This window comes from Battus philenor, unplaced genomic scaffold (assembly GCF_028537555.1).
Source record: "Battus philenor isolate CCGP_79_NKW_IND1 unplaced genomic scaffold, ilBatPhil1.0.hap1 SCAF_5, whole genome shotgun sequence".
NCBI classification, from domain to species: domain Eukaryota; kingdom Metazoa; phylum Arthropoda; class Insecta; order Lepidoptera; family Papilionidae; genus Battus; species Battus philenor.
The window spans coordinates 3,024,785-3,037,397 of NW_027181715.1; the positions used below are offsets into that span (position 1 = coordinate 3,024,785).

General features: G+C 32.5%; 1 protein-coding gene across 1 annotated transcript in view; it reads right to left on the reverse strand.

The window, feature by feature from the left end:
* Positions 1-12,213, reverse strand: part of fzr (fizzy-related) — a 77,376-nt gene extending 65,163 nt beyond the window's left edge. The window contains exon 1 of the mRNA XM_068772461.1: positions 11,760-12,213. Coding sequence (XP_068628562.1) covers positions 11,760-11,901 — 142 coding nt within the window. The 5' untranslated portion in view covers positions 11,902-12,213. The remainder of the gene's footprint in view (positions 1-11,759) is intronic.
* Between the last annotated feature and the right edge of the window lie 400 nt (positions 12,214-12,613).

Consider the following 12,613-nt stretch of genomic DNA (forward strand, 5'->3'; position numbering starts at 1 on the left):
CTACGTTGCACATTAATAACATTAAAACTCTTCATGAATGCAATTAAGACAATAGAATCGTGTTCCGCTGGAAACAGAACTAATTAGTCTTTTACGAAAGATGAACGTTACATTGCAAATACAAAATGAATCAGTATATCTTATATACAATTGAAAAACACGCAAAATCCCATACGGAAGCGATTAAACGAAATACATAATTACGTCGCTGGAAAGATTTCAATTTCAACATAATTCAATAATTACCCTGTCCTATCATTAAACGTATTAAACTTATTAACACTCCATTATTTTAAGGCTCATTAGCAAATATAAAACTAAAGGTAAACAATTTTTTGATATATTTAATGTGCTTGATTTAAAAAAATTACTTTAGGTTCTATAGAATACAAGGAAGATGAGAGGATGCCTGGACTTTCGAAAGGTCTTGGCGCCACCGGAAGAATAAATTAAAAAATTATAGAAAATGTGTTTTTAAATAAATTTTTCCGAATATTGTCAAATTGTCAACTATCCAATTGGAACTTAAACAAAACAATTCAGACTTTTTTGACAGTTTTTTAGAAACCCGTAGAGTAATATACGGTCATCGATCAAAATATGTTCTTTTTAGGCGATCGACTAATTGCAATGCATAGGCTTTCTCCAAAGATCGCCACTATGACAGGTGCTGTGCTGCCCAAATCCAGCGACGTTCCTCGACCTATGTTGTCAGCCCACCTAGCGGGGGGCCTAGGCCATTATTAATACATAAAATCAATAAAAAATCTTTTGATGTCAGTTTCAATAATTGAAATATCGATAAAAAAAGAGATCCAAAATCACGTTAGTTACGGAACATTGATTAAATTAGCGAACCGTAATTCGACAGGGAGAAATTAAATGGAGAATAATTGACTTCATTGGCATCTGACCCTGGATCCTGCGATTGGTGTAACACAATCCTAATTACCATACCTAATACACGGATATTGTTACAAAGTCCCTACAATGACGAAGTTGTAATTCGATTAGCAACTTTGATCGCTTGAAATTCAACTTGGGGCGAATAAGCTACAATTATCTTTGATCAACGCTCAATTAAAAAAAAAACATCTAAAGAACCCATTTTATAAAACTCTCACAGAATTATAATCGTCTGTTTTTTTTTAATATGAGTAAAAAGTTAAGGGTAAATTCCTTACGTATTATATTTGATCTGGCAACATTTAATACATTCCATTATAAAAATAATTCCCAATGTTAACAATTAATAAGCAATGAACTAAAATAATGCAAAAATTGCAAAAACTTTGTCCACAAAGACAAATAATTAATCCTAACAAAACGAAATAAAACTACTAACAACTAAAATACAACAAGTAAAGTCTGGGTTGAAGTATAGAATAAATTGTGGAAAACATCATCATTACTCTGTACAGTACTTGTGCTTATATTACATAGACTTTGAGCCGTTAGGACAGCGCTATATCCGTGTAGCGTTAGATAGAAAAGTGAGTACGTTTTCAATTTTTATTAAACATGTTTAATCAGATGTTTTTCATCGTGATGATCTCAAAAAAAAAACTATAGTGATACCGTTATGACCAATACAAAACTATAATTCATTTGATAATTAAAAAAAAAATACAATGCACACGAAAATTGAAATAAAAAAACAAACATCAAACACAATCTAGCCCGATGTTATGGCTAATAACCTATTGTCTAATGCCTGTTCACAACCGGTGTTTGGGATGAACGGACTAGGTTATTACTAATCGATGAATGTTGCAACTTTAATAAAATTAGATACAGACAATCTGCACAAAAATGTTTTCTTTTTTTTAAGCCATTTAGTGTCCGACTGGCAGGTTGTTCACCTGATAGTAATAGCGTCGCGCTGGTCAGGTTTTTAAAAAAAATGAAAATGCTTTGCTGCATTTTATTAAAGCTTGTGACAAAAATTTTGGTCTCAAGATATCGTATCAATTTTAATTAGCTTAATTTCACAAGCTAAGAGGCAAATTAAACATATGCCTTCAATTGCATCTTACTAAGCTAACTTACTAGTATCTAATTTAAGGTAATTAAACTCGTTTTAATTAAAACAATGCCTACAAAACCCAACACGTAATTTAATTTATCTGTATTCTAAAATCTATACAAACCAAATACTTTCTATCAATAAGTGTCGAGTAATAAACAGGAAATAATTTCTTTAGATATTCCTCCATTGCAACATTTCATATTCTAGTGAATACAAATGCAATTAACGTCAAATACATGTAGTTGCGGGTAGAGAGAGGGCTTTTATAAAAGATAGCCGTCGTGGATGAGATACCGCAGAGAACTAGACTCACACCTGAGGGGCATCGCCCGCTACGTATCAAAGGTCTATGGTCCACAGACCGCTGTTTGCAGTTGCATTATTAAATTAATTGGATCACGTTGTAACTGAGAAAAATATACCATTACTTTCCAGTTTATCGTAAATATTAAATCTGATCTTTCCAGATTTATACATATCCATTTTAATATTTTATATTCACGGTATTATTAATAACATTACTGTGCCAAAACCGGTAAATAACGGAGTCAGAAAAAATGTCGCAGCACCTGTAATAAAAATTCGAACGTTACGTAATAGCCTGCAAAGTAGAAGCAATGAGAGCGAAGTATGCAATTAGCGAAATTTTTCAACCGTATTAAAATTTCATTCATTCAAAGTTATTTTACGCATTCGATGCGTATGTTAATCAGTCTTCCGAAAACAAGTTTCGTGAAATATCATATAATATCAAGCGGCTGCCAAAAAGGAAACTAGCTCTTTCATATTCGTCGGTGAAACACAAGGAACTGAAAAAAGGTGATGGGTAAATTGCTATGGAACAAAACATTTTCAACTTTGATTTCTAAATTAAGACAAATGTTGCAAATACATTCATAGACAGGAAGTAATAAGCCATAAAGAAATATTAAAAGAGTTTGCTGAACTTGAACATATCGTTTCAAAGGTTTTACTTTGAATTTATTTCAAGGTACCGTACGGTTGGACTAAGATTTTAAAGTGTAATAATGTATGTAGTATAAATAACAAAATTTTGTATTTGTAGTACAATATATCAAAATTTCTTGAATCTCCGAGTAAAAATTTAACCTAGAAAAAATTTCTATTCAACACAAAGTAATATTAAAACAATTTGTTAGGCTTCAACGTATCGTTACAAAGGTTTACTTAGAAGTAATTTCAAGGTACCGTTCGGTTGAACCAAGATTTAAAATTGTAGCAATTGATTACTTGTACATGATTTCAATTTTATATTCGTCCATGATAATTATTGCTTATTATTATGAAACTATTTAAATGTATCCTAGCGTGTACAATTAAAAATATTAAATTAAAAAATTAGTTGAAATAAGTACTAAAATTAAAAATACAATAATTAAAAGTTACATATAGTAACTATCAAAAAAAATCTAAAACTGGAAAGCGATGAATATTATAATTGTTTTATCGAATAAAGTACATTTAAGGCGTAAATGTCCTATGCAAGATTGTATATGACCTAGAATGCGTACGCCTGGCATAGATCCAGTATAGCTAACGTAGGCTTTGTAGGAGCTGTACCTAACGGATCTAGCCGGTTGCCCTTCTCTCCGGTTCTAGGCACCGCCTTTTGCTCACGGCTTGATCTTTCCCTTTTGTAAGTTTATACCGGGCTTCGCTATTTTCTAACAAGTTACTTGTTAACTAAGATGTTTGACTAAGAAACTTGTAGAATGAAATTTACTTCGCTAGCGAATATCGTAAACAAATATTTGCATAAGCAGCCCAAAGAGAAACATTTTGTATACTTTGTTAAATAAATTTTATTATACAGGATGCAAATGCTTTAAAAGTGTAAATATATAGCTCATTTAGCTTTGAAGCTTTCACACCTATTTCCAATCAACCTGTATAAAATGATCACTCAAAAATATTTTAGATTATTTGTTTTTCTTTTAGTCTAATAACTTCTGGTAATACAAAGTCGGTAGATATTTATAGCAAACAATAATTAATTTTAATACGTAGTGATCCAAATTTTAATAACGATCTTTTTTCAGAGCTTTTAAAATTTTGACCAATCCTGTATATTAAGTGTGGAGTAGTTAGCGTATTTTTAACATCTTCATTGAGAAGTAAACAAAGCGATGTATGTATTTACATATAAATAAACAGTAGATTTCTCTATCCTATATAACCTTTTAGATTAAGTTCATTCCCCACGGGTTTGAATCATTGCGAATTCTATCTGTAGATATGGTGGAGTGATCGCTCCCATGCAATCGATTGCCTAGATGTCGTCGCCCCCAGTTGCCGGCTACTGTCGGAGCGCTCGAGGAAGTATCGTCGCGTGAACTTCACGCTCCGTAGGGCCCAACTATTGGCTCAGTACACTCACCGACGTGTATGCTCTTTTGAAAACTATAGAACCCTATCTCAGCGACATAAGGTCTACGTGTTCCCGAGGGTGAAACATTTCGTCCGCAACTGTACCCAAAGGCATCATATTGCACGGGTGACTCGACAAAAAAAATGACATACAATAAGGACATAAAGAAAAAATTGGCAATAAAATATTACGACTAATTAAATATATTCAGACATCCTTTTATCGGGTTATATTATTTTAAAATAAGGAAAACCAAATATGAGAATTGGTAATTAGTAAGGACTAATGAATAAACACGATCGTCGCCTGTCCTTTCCTTCAAATTGTTTTGGATTTTAAATGCGAGATTTTGCGCTTTGACACGATCGTGTAGGTTACTGTAGGCCATGGACCTTTTGCTTGAGATTCCCAGACGCGGCGTACGTTAAGACACTGCATTACCGCGACAGATGCATTAGCAGATATGCTCTGAACGTGCTTCAGGATTATTTTATATGCAGACTATATTACAACTGCGATAATTGCTACTTAATATAAAACTAGTTCGTGGTATTAACAGAGGTTTTAGTCTAATCGCCCCTTGCATCCTGACCTCTGGTATCTGCAAATGTTACTTGGGCAGCAATGCGAGGTCAAAAAAAATTTCAGATATCAAAAAAAGAAAAGGTTAATACTACGGTGGTTACAATACACCTCACCCTTACATTTCAAATATCACCTTCCAACGGCCTGTATCTTGAATCAACGACCTTAACAAGAGCAACTTTCCACAATTTGAATAGACATACTACGCATCATTTCCCGGCACGTGGTCTTCATTCCAGAACAATAAAGTCCCAACGGCCACCTGTTCCGCATGCCATATTGCCTGGCTATTGCCACTTCAACTTACCAATCCGCTGGACTATCTCGGTTACTTTCACTCGACTACAGATCTAATCATTCGATCTCTTTCGCTCATTAAGAATGGCGTAAACTACATTTTTTCAATCCTAAGCACCATACCTAACTTAACATTGTTCTAGATTTTTATATAATATACGTACGTATATATTTATACGTTTTTGTATATATGTAATTAATCGTCTTCTAGGCTATATGCCTAACTTATATTTTAGTTAGATGCATTTTGTCTTGATGTATCTATTTCCTTTCTCATGGATTACTAATAGAACCGGTAATCGTTATGTGAAAAATCTTTTCAGTATCAAAGTTCGGAGGAACATTGGATCATGACGAAAACAATAGCGTGTTTTATAACATAGTACATTATACCGACACAAAAACCTCAACATGTCTAAAGCGCAGGCAAGCGTTAAATGCTAAGAGCTTGTGCGAACAATGGCTGTTTTAAAATGAAACGATACCACATTTAGAGCTTGAGTAAATTAAATTATTAGAATGAATCATGAAAAGGCGGATATCCTTGGACGAACCAAAGTTGAGTACATAGACCAGTGAATTGGCACGTAAATTGGAAGCGGACAGGCTACATAGCGCGCAGGACAAATGGCTGGGGACTTAAGGTTGTGAAGAGATCACGAATCGACAAGAACACCGAAGGATGTCCATCAATAAGGTGCACTTTGTTAGAGTCGTTGGAAGATGTTGGATGAAGGCGGCTTCCAACCAGTCGTCTTATTGCAAATCTATGCAGAAGGCCTTTATCTAACTGTGGATGCTCTAGAAATACATCTAACGAAAGTCAGTTTTAAAGCAAGCATGTCGTTATTTGTACATCTATCTAACACAATACAATGTTTTTATAAGTACTGCAAATAAAAAAATAATTAGGCTAACAAAGGCATATCAATTATATAATTATCTGAATATGATAGCAAAAGCGAGAATTAGTTAAAAGGTGATATATTAGGGGGACCAGAAACTAATGTCGCTTTCTTAAGTTAAATTCAAATGACTACATTTTTAACAAGTTTTTACTTATAATCAACAATATTGTCAACCTTCGTTGTCAACAACCTTTTGCCATTTTGTATACACATTTTCAATATATGGTATTGAAAAAATCAATCGGTTTTTCTGTAAAATATACCGATAGAAATGACATTACTTTTCGGTCCCCCTAATACAAATTTATAAAGTGAAATATAGAAGTATTTTCAAAAACTTATGTTAACTTATATGGTTTCAAGCAACATTGCATAAACATCGGAAATACTGAGTAGTTTATACAAGCATAAACAGCAAACTTCATACAAAGTCGATTCAAAAGGAAAAGCTTCAGAATATTCAAAGGGAATATTTGCGTTTTACTTGAGTTTCTTTGCTTACGTCTAAGAGGGTCTTTAGCATATGCTGTGAGGTCGTGCGCGACGCTTCTATGAATTGCAAATAGTTGCCACCACTTCCAAGGGCCCTGATTTATTTGTTCCCCTCATTATAACTATGAAACCTAATTACGCTAGATCACCCGATCTACGGCAGTTAAACTCGTTTCGATACGCAAGAAGGAATAACGTACGGTGAATTTTATTGTTGGTGCGCTATGAGCTCCGTTTCAATTATACGAGAATAGATAAATATTCATAATTAAATGCGATAAAACTAGATAATTAAGGTTGAGTTTTAATAATGTATAATAACATCGGTTACACGGACCACAAAGCACTGAGCGGCTCTGCTGTGGGAAGATACGCGACTATGTAAAGCATATTTCATTATTTCAAAGGTAATATTCTTGCATATTCTCCCACGATGTATTCTTCATATACCTACGTCACCTATTCAAACCTTTTAACGCGAGTAGAGTTTGTATATGGTAAATATAATACTTTGAATCTATACTGCGGCTACTATAAATATAATTTTTGAATATAAGAATATAAATCGCCTAAGTTCTCTAGGCTCTCTGGAACATCTTGTTAGACTCGCAATCGCAACAGACCAAGTTAGATTACATGAGAAGTACATTCAATTTATTACGAGTTTTTAATTGATCCTAATGGAACTGTTTATGGACATCCACGGCAAGGTTCTGCGCTGCCCGATCCCAGCGATTTCCAGCGACTTTAACAATGTCGTTGGTCTACCTAGTGGGGGGGTGTACCGACGCCGCGTTCACAGGCACATGGTTGATATCTATTAAAATTTAACTGTTGAATTTATAGCTTGCTCTTCCAGCATTCTGCTACCGTTTCAGGTGATACTTATAATGTTAATATAATAGATGAACTAAGAAAGGAACTAATATATAGCTACTTCCGCTATGCAGCAGTAGTCGTGCAATGAAGTGCACCGCCCGCCAGCCCGCTGATAAATGCACGTGCGGCAAACAATGCGAATTACACAACTACCACCGTTAATTCACTCAACCCGTGGCATCCCCAGGTTTTGTTACACCGACCAGTGCCAAACACTGAGTCCATAATAGATGATTCAAAAATGCTTATAAATGCTTATTTGAATAAGAATATTTAGAATTAAATTACAAATTTACTTTTTGCATACAGCATATATTGGTTTGACTTTGATATGCTAGGATAAATTGGGCAATCCGTATAGAAAGAGTTGTAAAGCCTCTTCTCTCCGGAGCTCACTTCCCAGCAGTGGGAACATTGATAGACTAGCAAAAATACACTACCGTGCTAACATCATATAAAGCTATGCTCGCAATTTCTCTTAATTAGAATTAAGAATAAGGAAATAAACAGTCGAACGAAGGTAACCATAATCCAGAGGATTTGCAAGTTAAAATTGGCAGCAGACAGGCCAGACCACATATCGCGCGCAACAGGTAACCACTGTGGCTTCAAGATTCATTGTGTGTAATTTCTAATAATTATTATACCTTTTTGCATTGTGTTTTTATATTGTTAATTTTTTATTGACAATTATCATAATTTATTACGAAGGTCCATAAGTACATATAAAGTAATGCTTATTTTATATTATTATTTTTGTAGATGGTTCATGATTATTCCTCCATTAAATAAATATAAAAAAAACATTTTTCTCCGGCTCCGAATCAACAAAGTTGACCAATTACCACCTACACAAGGTTACAACAGATTACACGTACAAGAAACCTCATTTTTAGCACATTCCCAGACCACACCAATAAAAACTCATTATAAAAACTTCATGTTTTTAACAATGCGAAACATAAAACTACCTACCTACAATATATTTTCGAACAATGTTCAGATTACGTAATCAAGTCTTAAGTATTTTCAACACTTAACGCGTAATGTTATGTTAAGTAGGGTTTAACGAGCTAATGTTTGTCTATACAGAAGAATCGTAAGGCCGAAGTCCGACTTCGTCGCGCTTCAGAGACCGCGTTCTATGTGAACTGATTTTCCCGTCTGAAAAGTTATTGACCGCATCGCATGGCTATATCTAAAATTGTTTCTTTTTTTTAATTCATTCGAATTTCGAATATGATGAAGATAAAGATTTTAGCTAATAACAAATTAACGGAACGCGGCTCCATCTAGCGTTTGTAGGCAGACAAAAAAAATGTTATCGAAAAAATGTTCCACCAATCAAAAGTCAATAAGCTAAAGTTATTGTCTTTTTGCTACTGCATTGTAGTTACATTGTAATGACAATGATTGGTGAAAATTTGTAATGGTGCTTTAATGATAGCTTGTATATTTATAATGAGTTTTAGTTTTTTTTTCTATTACCACCGTACCGGACTTGATACTTCTGCGACCGCCATCGCTATATTATAAATATACTTGACTAAAATTATTATCATTACTTGTTTTCGTATTCATTTGGTTAATTTTATAAAAAACAATAAATGTCCCTAATTAAACTTAATGTAGCATGTTTTTTATCAATATACTAGCTGATCCCGCCAACGTTTTTATGCAAAAAAATTATTTTTTAATTAACAAATAAAAAATAAGGGTTGATCATAGAGATATGAAAATTTAGGTTTGTATGTATTTTTGTACGCTGTATCATAAAAAAAATTAAAACAAAAAATGTTGTCTAAAAAATAATAAAAAAATTTAGGGGTGAACCGCCCTTAACATTTAGGGGGATGAAAAATAAATATTGTCCGATTCTTCACCCTGGCCGATATGCACGCTAAGGTTGATGAAAGTCGGTCGAGCTGTTTCAGAGCAGTACAATCATGCACACCGTGACACGAGAATTTTATATATTAGATTTCACTAGTCTACCAACCATACAAAAATTATAGAACTGACATGTAAGACATGGGTGTACAATGTAAAACATATTTTTTTAGGAATGTTTAATACAAAAACTATTATCAATTATGTGATGAAGTATTTCTCTAAGAGATTAAATCAAAATCCAGTACAGCCATAAAAGAATGAAAATAACAGACATAGGCCTGCAAAATAGCAAGTTTAAGTGGCAGTGGCGATATAACATGAAGGACTGAGACCTTAAAGATCTGAGTCAATACCATGGAGCAGTAAGAGCAACAAAGGACATTCAAACAGATCCTCAAGGTAGACAGACAACATTGTTAAGGTATTCCAGAAACACCTTTAACGAAGGCAGCTTCCTTTCATGTTGAAAATATATGTATATTCAACAGCTAAACGATTATTTATTACATTTACGATGAAACAATATTTACTTGTCAATTAGGTTACTAAATATTTATATTAATACAAAATTATTTCAATTTAATTGTTTTTGTTTACCTACCTCAAATATTAAACATGACTCAAACTAATTTAACCAACTTTAATCACTTTGTGGTTATGTATAAATTTTATGATTTAATGCACCAGTAAACAATATAATAATATAAAATAATATTTTGTTATTTTATTTTGTTCTAATTTCTGAAACCATTTATTCAGAAAGAAAGTATGGCTTTACTGGTGGTATTATTATATTATAACTTTACAGATTGAATAAGTTTAAGAAGGCATGGTGCAGAAGACACTTAACGGAAATCTTTTTCTAAGAACCTAAACATGAAGCTGTGTTAACCTTTTCTTTGGCTGCTCCAAAATAGTACCTTAATTTATTTATTTGAACTTTATTTTATATTAACCAATAGTAACAATTCACATATAATAGGCAAACAATATCAATAGGGCAGTCTTATGGCAAAATGTGATTTCTGCGGTCAACCATAGTATTGTTGTGCAATTTACAAAAAAAAAAAACATGTATATTATAGCAAAATACATTAAAAATTTTGCTGCTGAAGGTAGTATAGTAAATGTGGGTAAATACATTTATTTTTTAGCACCTCTAGAATAAAGGTATATTTATTTTTATATATATTACATGCCCTAAACAGGATACAGTCAATAAAAAATAGTATAATTTTTTTTACTATAAATTAATTAAGAAGCTAATTCATATTCACACCATGATAAACAGATTTGCAAAATATATTAAAATAATCTATTAATGTTGGTTCGTAAATTTGTAAATGAAATATTTGTATCTAGGTGACCTTTGACATCTCAACTAGCTAATATCAACCTACACCCACATATTACCCTAGGATTTAATTAATGTTATGAATTAAAATAATACCAGAGAAAGAATCTTGTTTATGTACTAAAAATTAAAAATGTGGCCAACATCACATGTTGTAACAATTCTTCTATTGTGGTTAGGAAAATTTATTCAACCCATTCTTTTGGTATTATTGCTGGTGGATGTGCATTTTTTATATACTTTTTTTGTATCCATTTCGCAAAAGAGTAATCTAATAACATGATATTCCATGAGAGACTTTAAATTGAATTATTTCTAGTTGATCTGATAAAGTTCCAAAACTATATTTGACACAATAACTATAAGAAACCTATTAATTTAAATTGGACAAAAAGAAATTTTATCTAAGGTTCAATTTAAATATGAACATTGTATGCTAATCAACTGCCACAAATAACTGTTTAATAAACAATATAATTAATATTATGAAACACTAAACTAAATTGTATATTTTCATAAAAAAATTATACAAATATAACAAACAGAACTGAATATTGTCTCATATAACAATTATGACAAAAACAAACAGAATGAAAGGGGAATAATATAAATATCTAAAATTTATAATACTTCAAATATCTAAAATTTATAATACTTCAGTATATAACTATCTTATTGAATGATAATTATTTGTTAATTAATCTGGTGTAATAATCAATAACAATTGTTTTTGTAACTAGTGTATAATCATACAAGATTATATGCAACTAACCCTTATGTAAAAAGATAACTAACTAAAATAGTACTTCATTCAAATATATAGTAAGTAAACATCTAACATATTTACATTACAAACAATGGAAACATATTGGTTAAAAATACAAACAAGAAAAATGCAAAAATGATGAGGGGTTTATTAAAAACTGAGCATACCTTGAAAGCTGGTCTGCCAATTATTATCAGGACGACAAGGTATGAACCTATCCATCACTTCGGGTCGAACATGCATTGTTTCTTTTCTAGCCACTGGACTGCACTGCTGCACCAGCCTCTTCTCGTATGGCTTACTGAACATTTTGTAAGAGTCCAACTTATTTATTTATAACGTGGGTAAACTAATGGAACAAAGGACTAGAATGTTTGTCCAGATGCAGGTAGATCTTCAACGGACCATCGTATCGATTTGTTGTGCACACACAGTGTTCTGCAAGACTACCGCAACACTCGACTGCTAAGAACCATTTGACTAAATTTGACATGCCCGATAGCGCAGCAGCGCAATTGATTATCAGATAGGCACTGCATAATATCAAACACAATAAAATTAAACTAATCGCTTATTGTTTTTGTATGCCCTATGATCGATCGATATTCACACAGGATTTAAAATGACTGTTCTAGTTATTATCAAATCGAAATTTGAAACTTTTAGATAGGATAAACAAACGCTGGATAGTGATGCGCGTGAATGAACAAAACAATCGAAATGTCAAGGTGTTGCAGCATCGATACATTACTCTTAACCTATTTAAAATTTCCTACACTCTTATTATTGTTTGTATAACGTAGAAGGTTTTTTTTCTATCATCGGATTTTAGTAATAAATATAAATATTCTTTTAGATATAAGCAATATTTAGTGAGACTAGTTAAGACCAAAACGCATAATGAGCACTATATTGCTTAGTTTCGGAAGCCAGCTTGTTATATAAAGACAAAACAAGAAACATCATAATAAATTAACGTTTTGCGAGCTAAGTAACGTAGTCAACTTGTTTAAAAAAGTAT